Below are 24,176 nucleotides of genomic sequence, written 5' to 3' on the forward strand. Positions count from 1 at the left end.
GAAGTCCTGTCTATCTACTCTGTCATTTATTAGGGACAGTCTTTGGGCTCATCCATAACTTCCTTGAACCTAGGTTTCTTCACCATTAAATGGAAATAAGATACCTGTCCTTATTGCAGAGGCTAGTAAGAGTTTAAATGATGTGTGAATGTGAAATGATTTACAGGCTTTAAAAAGCTGTGCAAACAGAGGATATGATCATTTTTATTGTCCTCATTATCTCCATGTTAGGTAAGACATGATCATAAATAAGCAAGGAAGGGATTTATCTAGTGTTGCCTTTTGTCTGTGTTTTTAAATTCATTTACTTACTGGGTTTCCTGCTCCCCAGTTGAGACATGCATCTTTGCCCTTATGATCAGTGAGGGATTCCTTCCAACATGATAAGGGGTGAACTTAAGTGGAGATAAGCTCATTATTGCGAGTTTCAGGACCTGCTTGCTATGGAACAGTGCTTTGTGCATTCTCCAGAAAACAAGTTTGGAAAAGAAACTTGTTGACGCCCATGAAAGAATTTTAGCTGTGCATGGTGCTTTATTTTGAATTTCTCTCATATTTTTCTTTCTTTGCTTTGGCTGTCAGCATGTGGCTTACTTGTAGAAGACTTGGTTTTTGCTGACTCCCAGCCACTTCTGAGTAGAAATATTTCTTAAAAATATGGAGAGGATCATTTGTCATCATCCATATTGGGTAAAGAAACGTCAGAGAAATCTGAAGATGTACTAAGTCTTTCTCGTTATTGTGCTTAATGGGTTTTCTCCAAAGATTCTGAGAGTCAGAAGAAAGGGAGAGAGAGAAGAAAGTTTAGAAAAGAAAGATTAAATGACTCATAAAGTGAACCTTTCCTTCTCTGTGAAGAAGCTTCTCAGGTTTCCATGCTAAATTCTCCCTTGCTTCCAAATAAATGAAAAACAGTTTGTGTTTCACAACAGCGTGAAAGAGTATCTTTCATATTAGCAAGAATATTACCTTTGTTTTAAAGGTGAATTCTAGACCTAACCGTTTTATGAATTAGGGTAAATGTGTCTCAGTGTTATGTGTGTTGAGTTTGATGAAATGTGTGTTATAGCCTTTGCTTCTTTCCTCTTCCATTAGGTTCTTGTTCATTCTCTTAGGTCCTAAGGGGAAAGCCAAGTCCTACCATGAGATTGGCAGAGCCATTGCCACCTTGATGTCTGATGAGGTAGGGAATCGGGAAGATGGTGATCTGTGAATGTCCTACTTGTGTTTTCATACTGTGAGTTGGCTGTCACAATTTATTCAGTTAGAATTATGTAGTTACCAACCTTCTTAAAACATGAGGTACAGTCGTTCATGCAAATGAGCTGACATCTGCATTTGATAGTTTTCAAAAAATAAATTTTATGTTAGAATAAGTCATATTTTCCTTTCTTCCTCTAAACTGAGGTATGTTAAATATTATTTAAAAGGTTCAAGACACTGTATTAACTTAATCTCTTAAAGTGTTTAATATATTAATTCTGGAAACTCGTGTCCATGTACTGTGTTGTTTCAGAAATGATGGGTTCTATAAAATAATGCATAATAAAATGGATAATGCAGTTTTTCCCTTAGGTATCAGAAAGTACCTGTTTTTGTGGTTTTCTTATCTTGTGGGAAGGAATGATACATATACTAAAATGCATTAGCAACTGTTACTGCAGAGCATCTAGTACGTTGGAATTATGACCATACTCTCCTAATAGCTTGAATGTCATTACACACATTATGTAGACATAACGAAACTCCAAACTGGTCTCATAGGAGGAGAAATACTATGAGAATATAGGAGCACTAATTTCTGCTTTTGCATCTTTGTAGCTTACTATTTTCCCGAATGTTTTGTTTTTGCTTCATTGCTTGATATGTTAGCTTCTCCGTGTGTTAAGTGGAGAATAGAGCATTTAGCTATGGCAAGTTCTATATAGTGATTACCAGATGGTTACTTAATCTGAGAGCATTGATGAATAGCAATGCTGTTTCTTTCCCCTTGAGGCAACTAAGCATCTCAGTGGGTTCTTTCATTTATTTTTGCATATTTATGATTTCTTTAAAAAAATGATTCCTCCTAAGATGTATCAATTAGAAATGCTTTAGGCTGCAAATGACAGAAAATTTGACTTATTGTGACTTAAACAATTTAGGGTTTATTTTGTTCACATATGAGGAAATTTGGAGGTAGGTGGTTGCTGGAGTTGCTTTAATTTAACTGCTTAATGATAAAATCAAGTGCCAAGGCTCCTGCTTTGTGGTCTTAAGATGGCTACTACCGTCAACTCCAGTCACGTCATCTGTATGCAAGGCAGGGGGAAGGAGGAAGGGAAGTGTTAGCTGTGTCTGTCTCTTTTAACAGGTATTCAAAAGCTATCCCCCATCCCCCTTCTTTTTTAATCTCATGGGTCAGAATTGCCCATCCTTATCGTCAGGGTAGGCTGGGAAAATGACGACTTTCCAGCCTCTACTAAGGGAAGTAGCAAGAGAAAATAAGGCTGTGGCCAATTGTGTCCACTACAGATGATATGCTGGCACTTTGTATTGCCCTCCCCTCAACCCCACAGCCCCCAGACCATTGGTGTTGTTTGCTTGATAGCTTTTAAAAATTCTAATTGAGGAGAAGAGTCTTAGTAGCGATCTTTAAGAATAGGTAAGGGTATCAAATAAGGGCCATCTTCTCTCCTGGAGAGTAAAGAATTTGACTTAGCGAGGTATGAAAGTCTTAGGTTATGTGTAAAGGACTTTCAGATCATCAGCCAGGTTAGAGAAATGGAGCGATTGACAAAGAGGATTATGGACGTCTGGAGGCTCCTTCTTTGTATATTTGCATAAAAGACATAGAACATTTGCTGCCTTGGATGGTTTAGTTATTGCCTTGCTAAAAGATAGACAGATGATCACCTACTTAAAGCCCTTTGCTTTAACACACATTATTTGTGTGTTTGAGAGCTGCAGTGTCTGAGTCTTAACTCAGTCTTAAGAATCAGCTTGAACTTACGCTTCTTGAATTATAAGCAATGGTTTGGCGCAGTAGATTTTATTTTGGGGAATGATCTTCAGTATATTTCTCTAAACCATTTTCATCTGGCTTCCATCACAACTATATCAGTAATGGTGCATGCTAGTGGGAGATGAAAGGCAATGTTGTTTTATGGTATTGATAGAAAAAATCATATAAAAGAAACACAGCTGTGTTCTCATGCCTCTACCTATATTCTTTGGGTTCATAATCTGAATACCAAAATATTTTGGGGTAAGCTGAATAGCAAATATGGGGCTATGGTTATAGAAATGTTAAAGTGGATTATGGATTGCATTCTTCAGGCTCTACATGATGTGAGGCATGTGGAGAGCTCTCTTGTTGGATCAGCACATCTCTTTTTATTCTTTAGGTGTTCCATGACATCGCTTATAAAGCAAAAGATAGGCAGGACCTGATTGCTGGCATTGACGAGTTCCTAGATGAAGTCATTGTCCTTCCACCCGGGGAATGGGATCCAGCGATCAGGATAGAGCCCCCTAAGAGTCTTCCATCATCTGACAAAAGGTAAAATTTTCAGGCCATTGGGAGTTTTCATCCTTGAGAAGGAGGTTGTGTTTAGAAAAGGAAAGAGGTTCAGCCAACTGCCCTAAGATTTTCAGGTTTCCATTCAACTTGAGGTAATATCTCAAATGAATCACACATGTGCCTTGGTTTGACATTTCGTTGACACGATAAAGTGAATGTTATATGTTGTGATTAGTGATGACAAATTAGAGCTCTCAGATTATGATATTGGAATACATTGTAGAGATTTTTTCGGGTTGTTTCGGGGACTCCTTGTACATGTGGAAAGATTCGTTTACTCAAGATGACTCCCTGTAGATTTAAGAGGTTAAGAAATTGGATGAGATAATTGAGGAGAAGCCATTTTCTAGAAATCTGTGTTTTTCCAGGTGAAACAATTTCCCTCTTATACAACATGCAAGTTATTCAACTTTCTGTTCATCCACTCATTTGTCTTGGCTCTCAACAGAACATTTCAAAAGTTGTTTGTTAGGATGGCAGCCGGAAATAATTATCTTTCTCCCAAAGGGTTTTCGGTCCATCTCTTTATCAGCTAGTGCAGGACCCAGCTAAGAGGCAGGTGAATGAAATAAACTAATCTTTTTTTGGGCTCTCTTGTCTTGCTTAGAAAGAATATGTACTCAGGTGGAGAAAATGTTCAGATGAACGGGGACACGCCCCATGATGGAGGCCATGGAGGAGGAGGGCACGCGGATTGTGAGGAATTACAGCGCACTGGAAGGTAACTTATGGATTTGTCTGTCGTTCATGATGAGGTTCTCTTCCGATCTGAATTTACCTTCATCTTTCTGTCAGCATTTTATTCACCTGTTTGTACTTTTGTTTGGTCAGCCAGCACACATTTATGGTGTATCTGTTAGTCACAGGCACTTGGGATGCAGCAGTGAATGAAAGAAAAACCCCTTTCCTTATGGGTCTTACCTTGTAGTGGTAGGAGACAAACAATGAGCAAATAACGAAATGTGGATCTGGTTTTATGGGGCAAAATAAAGCAGAAGTAGGGAGTTTCTGTGATGAGAGAAAGGTATTAGGTATTACCATGAGTGAGGGGTGTTAGAGAGAAAGAGAACTCGTGGGTGGGTGTTGCAGGGAGACTGAGTATTGTGCCAGTCTTCCCCACTTGGCTTTCATGATTCCCTCTCTCCCCGGTACATTTACTCAGAAGTGGGTAACATGTTACAGAAATGAGTAACTCCCAGGCTACCATCTCCTGGGCCTGCAGTGGGGAATTCAGGTTTCCCAGATCGTTTTGGTTAAATCTCTTCACATTAGGATTTCCTTCATGGTTAGGTTCTCCATTTCATTGTGGGTTAACTGTAGTTTTAAGTGGGATACTCTTTATGAAGATATGGCTTTTTAAAAACACTGCAGATTTTTTGAAAACACAAAAGTAAGTCATTTTAATATGCAGTCGAATCTGAATGAAATTATGTTATTTTCTTCCCCTGATGACCCACTTGGGTTTCTCTCCCAAATTAAGAGGACATTATTTCTCTCCTCTTCCATCTTAAAGAATAGAGAGTAGGGGCTTCCCTGGTGGCGCAGTGGTTGAGAGTCTGCCTGCCGATGCAGGGGACACGGGTTCGTGCCCCGGTCCGGGAAGATCCCACATGCCGCAGAGCGGCTGGGCCCGTGAGCCATGGCCGCTGAGCCTGCGCGTCCGGAACCTGTGCTCCGCAACGGGAGAGGCCACAACAGCGAGAGGCCCGCGTACCGCAAAAGAAAAAAAAAGAATAGAGAGTAAAACCTTCTCTTTCCCCCATTTTTTTTTTTTTCTGACTAGTTCTTTACAACCTATTTCCATTAGGAATATACTTTTCCTTTTATACAGATATAATTTTTGGGATTTAACTTTTTAATTTAATCAGACTGTTATTTCCTGCTTCCATATTTTACGTTCCCTAAATGTATTGCATGTCTGCAGCATGCCTGGTACCATGCACAGCCCTGTGCGTACCAAGAAAACTGAAGCAGGGCACTGACTGCAGCTAAGATAGACAGACAGGCAATCCTGAGAAAACGTGATAGCCTCTAGTGAATGTCTGAACTATGAATGGAGGGTCAAGACCTCAGAGGGCTGTTGAGCTCTGAGGGAGGGCATCATAGGCAGAAGGCACAGCATGGGAAAGGCTGAGCGAGGTTTGGTTCGGGGTGGGTGGGGGAGTGAGTTGACAGATGCTTGAGTCAGCTGACTTGCTGACGAATGTGATGGGTCTCAGCTTGGGATGCTCTTCCATGACACACCTGCATGGTTTCCTTCCTTAATTCCTTCCAATCCTCACCCCAAAGTCACTTGCTTGGGAGGCCTGATCTGCCCACTCTAAATTTCAGGCGTAGCACTCTAGCACTTAATAACCTGCTTCCCCACTTAATTTTTTCTTTGATGTTTTAGCACCATGCATTTTACTTATTTTGTTTCCCCCACGCAGAAAGTAACTCCATGAGGGTGGGTATTTTTTTCCTGTGTTGTTCACTGCTGTTTTTCCAGCACCCAGAATAGTGCTGGGCATGTCACAGATGCCCAATAAACATTTGTGGAGTGAATGAATGAGTGAATGAATGAATGAGGCTGGAAGGGAAGCTATGACAAGATTATAAAGGGCCTTATATGATCTGCTCACATGTTTGGATGTTTTTCTTCAGACAGTGAGAAATTTAATTCATCTACACAGTTCATTCTCGTCTAAAGACCAACTGTCTAGTCTTTAGGGAACGTGATGCCTAATTTGGTGACCAAAAAAGAGACAGAAGAAGATTTATTATTCACAGTCTTCTGGTTTTATCTTAAGTAGTTGAAGAGTATCTTCTAATTCAAACATTTTAAATACAAATTCTTTGTGGTTAAATTATCTTTAAGTTATCTCTTGGTTAATTTGATGGTAATTTATTTTATGTTGTCACGTGTTTGCTTTCTCCCTATGCAGGTTCTGTGGTGGACTAATTAAGGACATAAAGAGGAAAGCACCATTTTTTGCCAGTGATTTTTATGATGCTTTAAATATTCAGGCTCTTTCAGCAATTCTCTTCATTTATCTGGCAACAGTAACTAATGCTATCACTTTTGGAGGACTGCTTGGGGATGCCACTGACAACATGCAGGTGGGTTTGGTTTGGGGAAAGACACAAATAGTACAGCCCAGATTGCCTTCCTCACCCCTACAGCTCAGCTAGAAGCAGATGGCCTTTCAGTTACTCAGCATGATTTTCTTTCTTTTGCTAGATGCTGCATTTTACTTTGCTTCTGGCCTGCTGCTGTATTTCCAGCATTTTAGTAATTACAAAAATAGCTTGATGAAATCTGGCTTGAGTCACAAGTGGGGAAAAGAAGGGAAGGAAATGAGATACACAATTCTGTTTGGGCAAAAGGGTATCAGCTGCTTTAGTTTTGTGCTGGGTATAAGGTTAAGATCTTCTATTACCTTGAGTGTGTGGACCGTACTGTTAAACTTGATGATATGTCAAGTTTTGGGGAAATGCCTGGTTAGCTTCCTTTTTCATGTGAGCAAGCGATTGAGTGATTTGCTCAAGATTGGATTTACATCTCTATCGGTAGAGCTCAGCTTTAAGGAATAAAAGCTAGGTGTTGATTTTCCTATTCCTGAATCTGCCTCTCATTAAGCTGTGTAGACTCTAGCTTAACTTATTTTGTATAAAGCACAATTTGCTGGTTACTTTGCAGGTGGCATTCACCCTCCTTTTGTATCAATAATAGCTGAAGCTTTAGTTATAGAGAAGATATTTTAAATTCCCATAATCAGAAAATTATGTACAAAACTTCTCTTAGTTGATCCAGTCATTAGGGAAAAATAGGTATTGTGCTAGGTGCTGAGTGAGTAGCGAGTGAAGCTGAAAACAACCGGATTCAAGCCCTTTTCAAACTCTGTCCTTCTATGTTACTACTTATTACTGTTTAACCTATGTGACATTCATAAGTGCTGCCAACCAGCTTATTTTTTTAAAAAAATACAGCTGATTCCAAAGGATTGCTTTTCTTCTACTTCTCTTTTCTCCCCTGGGCACATTCATGTTTTAGATTTCTGCTTAAACACAAAATTAAGATGGAGACTCTCTATGACATCTGTGTTGACCCAAGCAAAAAGGGAGACATTACTTTAAACAATTGTAATTCGTCTGTTAAGAGAGCTTTTATCTTTTAGCCTTTATCTACTGCTGTAAAGCATGTTACCCCTAAATCCAGGGTTTAAACAACCATTTTATTATTCTCTCTCATGTTTTTGGTGGTTGGTGGACTCAGGTGGGTAGTTCTCTTGGGTCTTCATAGACTTGTGAGTGAGATGGCAGCTGAGATTGGAGTTGCCTGAGGACTTCTTTAGTCACATGACTGGTGCCTAGGCTGGGAAGTCTGGTAGTTGGGGACTGAGGGCTCCCCACATGACTCTTCCTAGTTCCCATGTGAATGTGCACTCAGGATTCCTTCATTTTCTGATTTTCAAAGAGAGGTTGAAAATTCGATTGCTTACATGAAATCTGGTGATTCTTAAATATTGGCAACTGATTAACATTTTAAAAGTTACATTGTTCTGCCCAGAAAGCACATTCCCCAGGCATGGGAAATCGAAACCAAGCATGGTAGGACACAGAGATGAACTATATGAAGAGAGTGTTTCCCCCTTTTATTCCTCATTCATAAGACAAGAATGAATAAATTAAATTGTCACAGTGTTGTCAGAATGGTATTTTTTATAAAATCTGATCTGTATTCAAATTGGGCAGCTATTCTTCATCTAAATGAGAGCATAATGATAACTAAAGCACATCATTCAAGAGAACAAATGGAAAAGAAAGCACGGGAGAAGCACCTCGAGGCCAGCATGGAGATGATAATACAGGCAGCCTCACATAAAGAAAATCAGACCTTCCTCCCCACAGATACATCAGAAATACATCTAAATGTGCAACTGCTCCTATAGTACACCCACTGAACGCTGGCAGAAGACCTCAGACCTCCCAAAAGGCAAGAAACTTCCCATGTACCTGACCGTGTGGATGAAAGGCTCTTGGTGCTCCAGCCAGGAGTCAGTGCTGTGCCTCTGAGGTGGGGGAGCCAACTTCAGGACACTGGTCCCCAAGAGACCTCCCAGCTCCACGTAATATCAAATGGCAAGATCTCAATATCAAACAGCAATATCAAACGGCAAGATGGAGATCTCCCAGAGATCTCCATCTCAACACCAACACCCAGCTTCACTCAATAACCATCAAGCTACAGTGCTGGACACCCTATGCAAAACAGCTAGCAAGACAGGAACACAGCCCCATCCATTAGCAAAGAGGCTGCCTAAAATCATAATAAGGCCACCGACACCCCAAAACACACCACCAGACATGGACCCGCCCACCAGAAAGACAAGGTCCACCACCATGCACCAGAAGACAGGCACTAGTCCCCTCCACCAGGAAGCCTACACAAGCCACTGAACCAGCCTTACCCACTGGGGACAGACACAAAAAACAACGGGAACTACGAATGTGCAGCCAGTGAAAAGGGGACCCCAAACACAGTAAGATAAGCAAAATGAGAAGACAGAAAAACACACAGCAGATGAAGGAGCAAGGTAAAACCCCACCAGACCTAACAAATGAAGAGGAAATAGGCAGTCTACCTGAAAAAGAATTCAGGATAATGATAGTAAAGATGATCCAAAAATCTTGGAAATAGAATAGAGAAAATGCAAGAAACACTTAACAAGGACCTAGAAGAACTAAAGAGGAAACAGGCAACAATGAACAACACAATAAATGAAATTAAAAATACTCTAGATGGGATCAATAGCAGAATAACTGAGGCAGAAGAACGGATAAGTGACCTGGAAGATAAAATAGTGGAAATAACTACTGCAGAGCAGAATAAAGAAGAAAGAATGAAAAGAACTGAGGATAGTCTCAGAGTCCTCTGGGACAACATTAAAAGCACCAACATTCGAATTATAGGGCTCCCAGAAGAAGAAGAGAAAAAGAAAGGGACTGAGAAAATATTTGAAGAGATTAGAGTTGAAAACTTCCCTAATTTGGGAAAGGAAATAGTTAATCAAGTCCAGGAAGAACAGAGAGTCCAATATAGGATAAATCCAAGGAGAAACACGCCAAGACACCTATTAATCAAACTATCAAAAATTAAATAAAAAGAAAACATATTAAAAGCAGCAAGGGAAAAACAACAAATAAAACACAAGGAATCTCCATAGGGTTAACAGCTGATCTTTCAGCAGAAACTCTGCAAGCCAGAAGGGAGTGGCAGGACATATATATATATATATATATATATATATATATATATATATATATATATATATGTATTTTTTTTTTGGCAGTACACGGGCCTCTCACTGTTGTGGCCTCTCCCGCTGCGGAGCACAGGCACCGGACGTGCAGGCTCAGCGGCCATGGCTCACGGGCTTAGTCGCTCCGCGGCATGTGGGATCTTCCCGGACCGGGGCACAAGCCCATGTCCCCTGCATTGGCAGGCGGACTCTCAACCACTGGGCCACCAGGGAAGCCCCAAGGCAGGACATATTAAAAGTGATGAAGAAGAAAAACCTACAACCAAGATTACTCTACCCAGCAAGGATCTCATTCAGATTTGATGGAGAAATTAAAACCTTTACAGACAAGCAAAAGCTGAGAGAGTTCAGCACCACCAAACCAGCTTTACAACAAATGCTAAAGGAACTTCTCTAGGCAAGAAACACAAGAGACGGGAAAGACCTACAGTAACAAACCCAAAACAATTAAGAAAATGGGAATAGGAACGTAGGTATTGGTAATTACCTTAAATGTAAATGGATTAAATGCTCCCACCAAAAGACACAGACTGGCTGAATGGATACAAAAACAAGACCTGTATATATGCTGTCTACAAGAGACCCACTTCAGACCTAGGGACGCATACAGACAGAAAGTCAGGGGATGGAAAAAGATATTCCATGCAAATGGAAATCAAAAGAAAGCTAGAGTAGCAATTCTCATATCAGACAAAATAGACTTTAAAATAAAGACTATTACAAGAGACAAGGAAGGACACTACATAATGACCAAGGGATCGATCCAAGAAGATATAACAATTGTAAATATTTATGCACCCAACATAGGAGCACCTCAATACATAAGGCAAATACTAACAGCCATAAAAGGGGAAATTGACAGTAACACAGTCATAGTAGGGGACTTTAACACCCCACTTTCACCCATGGACAGATCATCCAAAATGAAAATAAATAAGGAAACACAAGCTTTAAATGATACATTAAACAAGATGGACTTAATTGCTATTTATAGGACAGTCCATCCAAAAACAACAGAATACACATTTTTCTCAAGTGCTCATGGAACATTCTCCAGGATAGATCGTATCTTGGGTCACAAATCAAGCCTTGGTAAATTTAAGAAAATTGAAATTGTATCAAGTATCTTTTCTGACCACAATGCTATGAGACTAGATATCAATTATAGGAAAAGATCTGTAAAAAACACAAACACATGGAGGCTAAACAATACACTACTTAATAACGAAGTGATCACTGAAGAAATCAAAGAGGAAATCAAAAGATACCTATAAACAAATGACAATGGAGACACGACGACACAAAACCTATGGAATGCAGCAAAAGCAGTTCTAAGAGGGAAGTTTATAACAATATAGTCCTACCTTAAGAAACAGGAAAATCTCAAACAAGCTAACCTCGCACCTAAAGCAATTAGAGAAAGAACAAAAAAACCCCAAAGTTAGCAGAAGGAAAGAAATCATAAAGATCAGATCAGAAATAAATGATAAATAAATGAAGGAAACGATAGCAAAGATCAATAAAACTAAATTCTGGCTCTTTGAGAAGATAAACAAAATAGATAAATTATTAGCCAGACTCATGAAGAAAAAAAGGGAGAAGACTCAAATCAATAGAATTAGAAATGAAAAGGGAGAAGTAACAACTGACACTGCAGAAATACAAAGCATCATGAGAGATTACTACAAGCAACTCTATGCCAATAAAACGGACAACCTGGAAGAAATGGACAAATTCTTAGAAAAGCACAACCTTCTGAGACTGAACCAGGAAGAAATGGAAAATATGAACAGACCAATCACAAGCACTGAAATTGAAACTGTGATTAAAAATCTTCCAAAAAACAAAAGCCCAGGACCAGATGGCTTCACAGGTGAATTCTATCAAACATTAAAGAAGAGTTAACACCTATCCTTCTCAAACTCTTCCAAAATATAGCAGAGGGGGGAACACTCCAAAACTCATTCTGTGAGGCCACCATCACCCTGATAACAAAACCAGACATAGATGTCACAAAGAAAGAAAACTTAAGGCCAATATCACTGATGAACATAGATGCAAAAATCCTCAACAAAATACTAGCAAACAGAATCCAACAGCACATTAAAAGGATCATACACCATGATCAAGTGGGGTTTATTCCAGGAATGCAAGGATTCTTCATTATACACAAATCAGTCAACGTGATACACCATATTAACAAATTGAAGGATAAAAACCATATGATCATCTCAATAGATGCAGAGAAAGCTTTCGACAAAATTAAACACCCATTTATGATAAAAACCCTGCAGAAAGTAGGCATAGAGGGAACTTTCCTCAACATGGTAAAGGCCATATATGACAAACCCACAGCCAACACCGTCCTCAATGGTGAAAAACTGAAACCATTTCCACTAAGATCAGGAACAAGACAAGGTTGGCCACTCTCACCACTCTTATTCAACAAAGTTTTGGAAGTTTTAGCCACAGCAATCAGAAAAGAAAAAGAAATAAAAGGAATCCAAATTGGAAAAAAAGAAGTAAAGCTGTCACTGTTTGCAGATGACATGATACTATACATAGAGAATCCTAAAGATTCTACCAGAAAACTACTAGAGCTAATCAATGAATTTGGTAAAGTAGCAGGATACAAAATTAATACACAGAAATCTCTAGCATTCCTATACACTAATGATGAAAAATCTGAAAGTGAAATCAAGAAAACACTCCCATTTACCATTGTAAAAAAAAGAATAACATATCTAGGAATAAACCTACCTAAGGAGACAAAAGACCTGTATGCAGAAAATTATAAGACACCGATGAAAGAAATTAAAGATGATACAAATAGATGGAGAGATATACCATGTTCTTGGATTGGAAGAATAAACATTGTGAAAATGACTCTACTACCCAAAGCAATCTACAGGTTCAATGCAATCCCTATCAAACTACCACTGGCATTTTTCACAGAACTAGAACAAAAAATTTCACAATTTGTATGGAAACACAGAAGACCCCGAATAGCCAAAGCAATCTTGAGAACGAAAAACAGAGCTGGAGGAATCAGGCTCCCTGACTTCAGACTGTACTACAGTAATCAAGACAGTATGTACTGGCACAAAAACAGAAATATAGATCAATGGAACAGGATAGAAAGCCCAGAGATAACCCCATGCACATATGGTCACCTTATCTTTGATAAAGGAGGTAAGAATATACAGTGGAGAAAAGACAGCCTCTTCAACAAGTGGTGCTGGGAAAACTGGACAGCTACATGTAAAAGAATGAAATTGGAACACTCCCTATCACCATACACAAAAATAAACTCAAAATTGATTAAAGACCTAAATGTAAAGCCAGAAACTGTCAAACTCTTAGAGGAAAACATAGGCAGAGCACTCTATGTCATAAATCACAGCAAGATCTTTTTTGACCCACCTCCTAGAAAAATGGAAATAAAAACAAAAATAAACAAATGGGACCTAATGAAATTTAAAAGCTTTTGCACAGCAAAAGAAACCATAAACAAGATCAAAAGACAACCCTCAGAAAGGGAGAAAATATTTGCAAATGAAGCAATTGACAAAGGATTAATCTCCAAAATTTACAAGCAGCTCATGCAGCTCAATAACAAAAACATACAACCCAGTCCAAAAATGGGCAGAAGACCTAAATAGACATTTCTCCAAAGAAGATATACAGACTGCCAACAAACACATGAAAGAATGCTCAACATCATTAATCATTAGAGAAAGGCAAATCAAAACTCCAATGAGATATTATCTCACACCGGTCAGAATGGCCATCATCAAAAAATCTAGAAACAATAAATGCTGGAGAGGGTGTGGAGAAAAGGGAACACTCTTGCACTGTTGGTGGGAATGTAAATTGATACGGCCACTGTGGAGAACAGTATGGAGGTTCCTTAAAAAACTACAAATAGAACTACCATATGACCCAGCAATTCCACTACTGGGCATGTACCCTGAGAAAACCATAATTCAAAAAGAGTCATGTACCAGAAAGTTCATTGCAGCTCTATTTACAATAGCCAGGACATGGAAGCAACCTAAGTGTCCATCATTGGATGAATGGTTAAAGAAGATATGGCACATATATACAATGGAATATTAGCCATAAAAAGAAACGAAATTGAGTTATTTGTATTGAGGTGGATGGACCTAGAGTGTGTCATACAGAGTGAAGTAAGTCAGAAAGAGAAAAACAAATACCGTATGCTAACACATATGTGGAATCTAAGAAAAAAAAAAGTCATGAAGAACCTAGTGGTAAGACGGGAATAAAGACACAGATCTACTAGAGAATGGGCTTGAGGATATGGGGAGGGGGAAGGGTAAGCTGTGACAAAGTGAGAGAGTGGCATGGACATATATACACTACCAAACATAAAATAGCTAGCTAGTGGGAAGCAGCTGCATAGCACAGGGGGATAAGCTCCGTGGTTTGTGACCACCTAGAGCGGTGGGATAGGGAGGGTGGGAGGGAGGGAGAAGCAAGAGGGAAGAGATATGGGAACATATATATATATGTATAACTGATTCACTTTGTTATAAAGCAGAAACTAACCATTGTAAAGCAATTATACTCCAATAAAGATCTTTAAAAAAATCAAAGAATGATGTGATTTTGAGAGGGCGGCAAGAACAAAACCTCCTTCTGTCTTTCAGAATATAGAGAGACTTTTTGTGAAGATAGTTTTTCAACACATTTTTTTTCAAAGATGTTCTCATTGAGACAGAGGCAGTATGACACTTCTTATGTGTTAGTTTATCACCTTTTAAAACTGAATTTAACTCCTTTTCAATTTCATAAGACTTAGCTTTAAAACACTGCATCTGAGACAGGAAGAAATCTGTTAAAGTCTATTGGTGATCCTTCCTGGTGAATTAATTTCCGTATGAGTGAGTTCTGTAAAGTAAAGGATTCTGTTGTGTAACATGTATAGTTACTGTGGGTTTTTCCTCTGTGATAAGTGTTATGGGAAAGGCGTTGCTGGTGTAGTAAGCTGTTTTCTGGGTTCTGAAGATTTTAGGAGAAATATAAATGCATTCAGTGTGTCAAGATGTCCATTAAAATGACCTTTGGCTGGATGTTACTCCTGGGAGTTGACTTAATTCAAAGTATCTAATTCAAACCTATGAGGACAATTTGCTAGACATAGTTTGGTCATTTTATTAATAGATTTTGTAACCTCCATTGATAGTTTCACTGAAACTGTGAATTCACATTTTAAATGTTTCTCTGAATGAAAATAGTGATGGACATATTTTCCTTTCATTTCTGAAGACTTTTTTCTTTAAGAAATACATTGATGAAATGCTACAATTTGATATTCAGTGGGTGGCAGAAACACTGAAAAACAGGGATAAAAAATTAATGACCGTTAATAGATATTTGTTGAACTGAGTACTCTATTATCAATTTCTTTAGGGTGGAATAATGCTATTAGTAAATGGGTTCATAGATCCCAAGTGCTGAGTTTATAGATCTAAAATAATGTATATAAATATAAATGGACTCGTGTGTGCACACATACCTAGCTCAATAGTTACATAGTAATTTTACATATCCTAGTATTTAAATATGGAAAAATTTTACCTATAGTCATCAAATTAGGTTTTCCTGCAATGGTAGATGACTTAGATTGGTATATCTGTTGGTTTTATCTATTTTGAAGACCAGGGAATAAGGTGAATTTAATATGTTGAAGGGTATCTCAAAACTGAAAGGGGGGCTTCCCTGGTGGCGTAGTGGTTGAGAGTCCGCCTGCCGATGCAGGGGACGTGGGTTCATGCCCCGGTCCGGGAAGATCCCACATGCCGCGGAGCGGCTGGGCCCGTGAGCCATGGCCACTGAGCCTGCGCGTCCGGAGCCTGTGCTCCGCAACAGGAGAGGCCACAGCAGTGAGAGGCCCGCGTACCGCAAAAAAAAAAAACCAAAAAACTGAAAGGGTGTACTTTAACATACAGCGGTGGTTTTTTTTTTGTCTTGTTTTTTTATGGACGTATAGTTGATTTACAATGTTGTTTTAGTTTCTGGTGTACAGCAAAGTGATTCAGTGTTTCAGTTTTATATATGTATATAAATTTTTCATATTCTTTTCCATTATGGTTTATTATAGGATATTGAATATAGTTCCCTGTGCTATACAGTAGGTCCTTCTTGTTTATTTTATATATAGTGGTTTGTATCTGCTAGTTCCAAACTCCTAATTTATTCCTCTCCCACCCTACCCCCCTTCAGTAACCACAAGTCTGTTTCTGTTTTGTAAACAAGTTCATTCGTGTCATATTTTAGATTCCACATATAAGTGATATTATATGGTATTTGTCTTTCTCTTTCTGACTTACTTCACTTTGTATGATAATCTCTAGGTCCATCCATGTTGCTGAAAATGGTGTTGTTTCATTCTTTTTTATGGCTGAGTAGTATTCTATTGTGTATATATACCACATCTTCTTTATCCATTCATCTGTCAGCGGACATTTAGGTTGCTTTCGTGTCTTGGCTATTGTAAATAGTGCTACTGTGAACATTGGGGTGCAGCTATCTTTTTGAATTATAGTTTTCTCTGACTATATGCCCATGAGTGGGATTGCTGGATCATATGTCAACTCTATTTTTAGTTTTTTGAGGAACTTGCAAACTGTTTTCCGTAGCGGTTGCACCAATTTACAATCCCACCAACAGTGTAGGAGTGTTTCCTGTTCTCCGCGTCCTCTCCAGCATTTTTTATTTATAGACTTTTTAATGATGGCCATTCTGACCAGTGTGAGTTGGTACCCCATTGTAGTTTTGATTTGCATTTCTCTAGTAATTCATGTTGTTGAACATCTTTTCATGGGCCTGTTGGCCATCTGTATAACACGTACAGAGGTTTTGATGCTCTGGCGGTAGATGTCTTCTTGACTTGGACACCAGGTCAACAAAATATTTTGTGGATTTGGTGCTGAGACCCAGGTTATTATTTCACAGGTCTAAGGCAGAGGTTGGTTCATTCCTTTGCAAATATTTATTGAGTGTCTACCATGTGCCAGACACTATTTTAAGTGCTGGGGATACAGATAACATGACCAAAATAAGTAAGAATCCCTATTCTGATGGTATTTACAATCTAGAGTGTTGATTCTGATGGTATTTACAATCTAGAGTGTTGATAAAGCAATCTTTTTTATACCCCCCAGAGATACCAGTAGTGGTTTGTAGTGGGCTTAATTAGGGGGGTGAATTTGACTTTCTAAACATTAGGTCGAGACTAAGCAGAAAAGCATTGGCACAGCCTGAAATAATCTTAAATTATATCACATGTCTTCATAAATGTGACAGTGGGTTATTCTCAAAAGCACGGGCAGCTCAAATGAGTCAACTGAGAACAGTGTCCTTGCTTTTAAAGGCAGGCAGCTCAGAGATGGTTCACATAGCCTTTATTTTGAGGCTACAAATAGACATGGGTGCTGGGTAGAAGCATGTTGTGAAAACACAAATGAGTCACTGCACTGGTGTTGTTTAAGCAAACTCTTCTGCCAACTTCTGTTCAGGAGGTCTTGCCTGCTCAGAGATAGGAATTTACATTTAAGCGTTCATTTCAGAGCAGAAGTATATATATTATATATATGAACATATATGTAATTAGTATACACACATATATTCTGAGTTATATTTGTATATTATATATTTAATTATAATAATAAAAGATATTTAAAAATCATACATATATATGTAATCATTACATACATATATATGTAATGATATATGTATCACACATTATATGTGTGTGTTTGTATATATACATATACACACACCTCTTTAGAAGCAGATTTTGGGAGCCACATGGATCATTTCCCATGGAACTGTGTTCAAAATAAAACAGTTGAGGCTACAGTGGCTCCAAATATAATCAAATTATAATGGTAACATAGATAACTGTATGTATTTTTCAACTTTCCACATACATTTGGGCCATCATGCTTCTCTGAGAGGACTCTTGAGTCTTCCAGTGTGGGTATGCATGGATTCCTTGTTAAGTGTGGGCAGCCTGGGCTTCTGGGAGTAACTGAACTGCTTTGCCAAGAGTTGACCTTATATTTGTCTGAGATCTAGCCCTGGCTTGTAATTGTTTCCTGTTCTTAGAGTTAAAGACAAAGGACCAGAGCATAGGCTTTCTGAGGTCTGAGAACTGTGCAATTCTCTTACTGTCCTTTTCAGTAAGTCCCACTGTAATAATCCTCTGTTCCCCTTGCCATACTGTCAAGTAAACAAGGGCTTTTATCTTCACTATCCTAAAAACATGTCTTTTTCACAACTAAACTCTCTGTGACCATGCATGTGAACTCATTGCATTATATTTCTACTACTCTTGGTTGTCCTATTCATTTAGATGCTTTAAATTGTTAAATGTTGATTTAACAAATATTTATGGATAGCTTAGTCTATGGGTAAGATACTGATATAAGGAACAGTTTTTTGATGCTTTATAGCAAGTCTTTACGTTGTTTAAAATTTGTTCTTTTGAGCTTCATGGAACGCAGAAAAGTGCTTTACTTTAAATCGACATTGTTGATTGTGAATTACTGAGAACAGTCTAGAGGGAAGACTGAGTGAAGAAAGTCATTTAAATTTTTTTCAGGAGTAAATATAATCCTATTTTCACAAACCTTTTAGTAAAAGAATACAGTAAGATTTTTAGAACTGTGTGAGTTTTGTGATATTTATGGAGCCTAACAGAGCACATTTTAAGGGAACTTGTTTCATAATAAGGAACATTTATAAATATAAATTTGGCATCTCCAAATTTGAGACTTTATTTTAACATACTGCTGTGCTAAGAATATTTGATCAATCTACTCAAGATGCAAATGTATCATTTCTTATTTATATATGATATTCCTTGATAAGATAAATACTTCTTTGTAACAGCAGGATTAAAGCAGCTGATAATTGCTTTACTACATGAGGGACTGTACAATAATTTCACCTTACCCGAATATTGCACTTTGGAACCAAAGTGCATTTCTTCCTTGAAGTGGAAATAGAAGGTGACATGTTAATCTGTACCTGAAACATGTTCTAGTTTCAAAAAGTTAGGTAGGATAGTCTGTTGGAATGATCCAATTAGGTTGCTGTGGTAAGAAAAAATAAATGTGTATTCAGTGACAAAGCAAAGGGTGCTGCACTGCTTACTCCAAGGGATATTGGTCATCCTTTTCCCTGGAAGGAACTTTAACTTTAGATAATTTACTTCATTTTATTTACAAGTTTTGAATTAAACCTGTTTGATTGAAGGTAAATAATTTTTTTTATCAAATTTCATTTGCCAGAAACCTTTTTGGTTGTTTTTTTAATTAAGACCTTTGTCAACTCTATTTTCTTGGTGATCAGAAAATGATAGTCATTTGGGCAGCAGTGGAGATCCCAAATGATACTAAATTCTAAAATTATTTTGTGTTTAGCTTGAAATTATTTTGAAGTAGCTTTATTTTTAATGAGATATAATTATACATTGTGGAAAATTCAAACAATACAGTAACACTGCATAGAAGATAATTTTGCTCTTAAATCCATCACCCAGAAATAACCATTATTAACCTTTTCATGAATATCTTTCCGTATGTCTTGCAATGCATGTGTAAACAGATAGATCAGTGTATAGGATTTATGTAAATGAGATCATATGTGATCATATACATGACTAGCATTTCATGGAAGTCTTTCCACTTCAATACGATCTTGAACATCATTTTTAACTGCTGCATCTATTTATACACATGATGTGTGTGCTATAATCTGCTTAATAAATTCTCTATTAGTAGACTTTCAGTTTTTTTCAGTTTTTTCATTTGTAAACAAACTTGGTGCTTAACCACATTTTCATTCTTCTTAATACCTCCTTAGAGTAAATTCCTAGCAGCATGTGATTGCAGGATATACCTATTTTATTTTTGTTATTTATTTCAGATTACACTCCACAAAGGTTATACCAATTTATACTTCTCCCAGTAATGACAAGAGCGCTGGCTTGCTCACACTCTTGCAAGAACAGGATTTGTCTCATATTCTCATATTTTTCATTCTGTGGCTTGAAAAAATGATGGCTCATTCGTATTCAATTTAAATTTCTTTGATTTTTAGTGAGAGTTAATATCCTTACACGCTTTATTGCTTACGTATGCATCTTTATATTTGTACTCTTGGAATAGTTTCCTTTTGGGCATTCTTTTTTCTTTTTTTTTTCCTCATTGACTTATAAGAACTCTTTGTATAATAAGGATGTGTTCCCTTTGCTTGTCAGAAATATCACAGATACATTTTCCCCCAGGTCTGCCATATCTTTTAACCTTATTTATGATTTCTTTTGCTGTGAAGATTTCAATTCTTCTGTAGTCAAAATCTCCAGTCTTTTATAGTTTCTTATATTCGTGATGTATTTAGAGAGGTTTCCCCACCCCAAGATTAGAAAAATATTTGCCCACATATCTTAGTTCTTTTATGTTTTCATTTACATTTTTTATCCATCTGGAATTGATTTTTGTGTAAGGTTATGCTGGTATTTGATGTTTGGACACTTCAGATGATCTAGATACATATCCACAGCTCTTCAAACAAAACAGTATTTTAAAGCCTCCCTTACTTGCTCATCCATTTTCTTGGACTTGGAATTGAAGCTCTTTGGTAAAGATTTTGGCTCATACTTTTCTTCAAGCAGAGAGATAATTCGTCTTTCAAGTCTTCCCTCTTTTTGCTCTTCCTGCTGGGCAGTGTAAACAGAAATCCTGTTTATGACAACAAAGCACTTTCAGGCAGAGAAGATGGCACACTAAGGACTTGGCAGTTGTGATCTGTCAGGACAGAGATCATTGATTTATAGTCTGTAGCTACACAGGTAAAGTAAAAAATGAGGGTTGTATATCCAGTCTTCTTCCCTAGTATAGATGAATGGTCTGTGTAACCACCCATCATTAACCATGCTAGCAGGTGGTTCTTATTTTGATAGAGGAAGGAAGGTTGCTTGAATGGCTGCACCTTAGATTTGGACCATATGAGAATCACCTGGGGAACTTTGAAAAACTGTGGATTCCCCAGACCTGATCTTCGGAGATCCTGATTTAATTGTTCAAAGTAGAGATAAAGAACGTTTTGTTTGTTTATTTTTTAAAACTCCAAAAAACAAAGCAAAAAAAAAAAACCTTCCCAGATAATTCTCCTGTGACTCAAATTTAATTTAGATACTTGCATCATCTCTCCACTTATTTTTGATCATTGGCTAATTTATGTCGGGGATCTGACATCAAAACTCCTATAGGTAATTCAGATTTGTCTGCTTATTTCCAGTGGCCATGTTTAAATGGCATTAGGCTGCATCATTTTTCTTGGCTAAATTTCAGATTCAAAAACTCATCTAGAGAAGTTTAATTAATCAACATTCTACACAGTTTGAATAGATTACAACCAACACGTGCCGAAATTTCTTTTTATGGTTAGAAGACAATTTTTTTAAAAAGGCTTGAAATACAGCAATAGTGTTGGTGACTATTTTAGCATTTATTGCCACCAAAATATTTTTTTTCTCAAGTTTTACTTGGTTGAAAATTGCCAAAGAAATAGAAAATCTTTTGTTTTTTAAGGCAGTTTTGCATTTGGATTAATTATTAATCCAAGTAATACGTTTCTTAATAAGAAGGACACAAAACAACAAAGGTCATTCTTTAGTGTTATATGAAGATACTAAAGATACTAAATTGCAATAAAGTCAAAGTAGACAGCATAAATTTTTAATGTTTTATCATTTTGAATGTGTTTGCTTTGTGTTAGCCATGACAGGCATGATGGCCCTGGCAGACCTTGTCACAAGTAGCTCAAAGACAAAATGCTGGTGTTACCAATCATGGTTGGATTTTTTTTTTTCCTAAAGAACCTTGCTCCTATGGTCAGATTTCTTTTATGCTTGATTTTTCTATTATGAGACTTGGATTGATTTTCTTGGCTCTTCTGTAAGACAAGGACCATCTTTGGTTTAACATCATACCCTCACGTGAGCAGAAAAATGTTCATAAATTGTTTTAGATGTGGATTTTGACTTCACTGCTGTAAAGTAAAACTGTTTTGTTTCATTGTAGTTGATTCCATGTGTTTAGTAACACAAGGAATGAAAAGAAGCAACAAAATCAATGGCTGTAGCCGTCGCCCTCTAAGGCTTCTGTTGAGTTGGAGTTTTGCTCTGCGAAACACTGTGAATCTATAAAGAGGCTTTTCTCCCCCTTTTCCTCTGAGGACTGATCTTCATCTTTTCATATCACTCCTTTTGACTGTCACTCTCCGTCTCCTTCCTCCTTTGAAGGACAGAGAAGTAATAGAGGCAGACTGGGAAGAAGGAGATGAGAAAACAGGAAGAGAAGGGAACCAGCATCTTATTGCATCTTTACTTTATTCTTAGGTCTTTCTATAGTATGGTCATAGTCAGTCCAAATAATTATCCTGTGAAATAGCCATTGATTTTATTGTGGAGACGGTTAGGATTTAGAGAGGTTGATAACTGGTGGAGCTGAGATTTAAACTCAGATATCCCTGAGTCCAAGACCTGCTCTTTGTGCTGAAACACCTGGAAGAGACCTAGTTCAGCCTCCTCATCTCATATCTAAAGAGATACATTATGTATATATTACTGTTCATCAAAAACATATCTATCAATGACTGTGCTAAGCGCTTGACACGCATTATCTAATCTAATATTCACACGGATGGTATGAGGCATGGAGAGGTTAAGTAACTTGCTTAAGTCATCAGTGGAGTAAACGATAGAGTCTAGATATCAACTTGAGGTGGTCTGACTCCACAGTCCATTGTTATACTGAACTGCCTTGATGTTTTTCTCCTACATGAAGAAACCAAAATGGACAGAGATTAAGTGACATTCCCAAGATCATCAGCTCTTTGGTGACAGAACAGAGTCTAGACTCTGGGTCTCCTGAGGGCCAGTTGTTAGCTCTTTCTTCTGTTCCACATTGGACATCACCTAATTGGAAATGGAATAAAATAAAAGCCAAATCAAAATGGAGCTGGAGTGCTTTGTGGCACCTGATTCTGCCACCCCTCAGAGCTCAGCCATCTACATTCTCATGAATTGCTAGGGAGTTTGTTCCTCTGTGGGAAATCAGGTGTAGAAGTGTCTTTATGAGCTATAGCTATTAAAAATACACACATCCACACATTATTTCCTTTTTTATATTAGTGAACGCTGACTATAATAAATCAGAAGAGGAGTTTTTGATAGTTCACTTTATAAATTGCTTTAAATTCTAGTTACAGTTAAAGTTATTCATTTCATGAGATTATTTTTTTAAATTTCTGTACTGTCAAGAGCAACATGTCAAAATGTGGTGAAAATAGTTCTTTTCTCAAAAACACTGGAAACATCTCTGGGTTTAAGCAAGTTTCCAGTGCAATGTGTATAATAAATCACCTGTCTCTGTTTTAAAATTGTCAGTAACAGGCTTCCCTGGTGGTGCAGTGGTTGAGAGTCCGCCTGCCGATGCAGGGGACATGGGTTCGTGCCCCGGTCCGGGAAGATCCCACATGCCGCGGAGCGGCTGGGCCCGTGAGCCATGGCCGCTGAGCCTGCGCGTCCGGAGCCTGTGCTCCGCAATGGGAGAGGCCACAACAGTGAGAGGCCCGCGTACCACTAAATAAATAAATAAATAAATAATAAAATAAAATAAAATTGTCAGTAACAGAATGGAAACTGTAGCACTTACCAAAGGAGCAAGTACTAAAATAAAAGTACTCTACTTTTTTAACAGTCACATGACTTCCACAAATCAAAGCCGTTTTCTGGAAGAAATGAGTTGTTATCTTTACTGAATGAGCAGTGATGGCTGTTAGCCTTTGATAAGCAGGATGTAGGGTGTGATTTGGGCATCTTCTTGGATTCCTTTAGTGTTTCCTGGGTGCTTGCAGAGCATGTGGTGGGATAGTGTATAGCATGGTGGGAGGGAGAGAAACATGGATGACACCAGAGACCCTGCCCCGGCCCCTCACGTCAGACCAAGTAGAGAATTCTTAACCTTGCATTCCTCCTTTCTTCATTCGTGTTCTCTCTTACACTCAGGCTGTGCTGTAATTTGATCCTGCAGTAGTGATGAGAAATAGTCACTCCTCCACGCTTGATAGAGAATGATGCAGTGAAACTTTGCCTATCACGTGTCCCTAGAGTGTGGCTTGTCCTGCCACGCAGAGCCTTCCAGTCCCTACCCTTTCATGTCATACACACTAAAATAAGTCATGAAAAAGAAAGATAAATGATAAAGACATAA

At 38.0% G+C, this 24,176-nt stretch overlaps 1 protein-coding gene across 5 annotated transcripts in view; it reads left to right on the forward strand.

Annotated features, from left to right (window-relative positions):
* The window catches only part of SLC4A4 (solute carrier family 4 member 4), a 352,077-nt gene that overhangs the window by 245,664 nt on the left and 82,237 nt on the right, over nucleotides 1-24,176 (forward strand). For all 5 annotated transcript variants that reach the window (XM_079920094.1, XM_079920096.1, XM_079920092.1 and 2 more), the window contains 4 exons: nucleotides 1,096-1,183; nucleotides 3,387-3,541; nucleotides 4,170-4,283; nucleotides 6,487-6,661. In XM_079920094.1, the coding sequence (XP_079776220.1) occupies nucleotides 1,096-1,183; nucleotides 3,387-3,541; nucleotides 4,170-4,283; nucleotides 6,487-6,661 (532 nt within the window). The remainder of the gene's footprint in view (nucleotides 1-1,095; nucleotides 1,184-3,386; nucleotides 3,542-4,169; nucleotides 4,284-6,486; nucleotides 6,662-24,176) is intronic.

Source organism: Stenella coeruleoalba (assembly GCF_951394435.1).
Source record: "Stenella coeruleoalba genome assembly, chromosome: 4".
Classification (NCBI taxonomy): domain Eukaryota; kingdom Metazoa; phylum Chordata; class Mammalia; order Artiodactyla; family Delphinidae; genus Stenella; species Stenella coeruleoalba.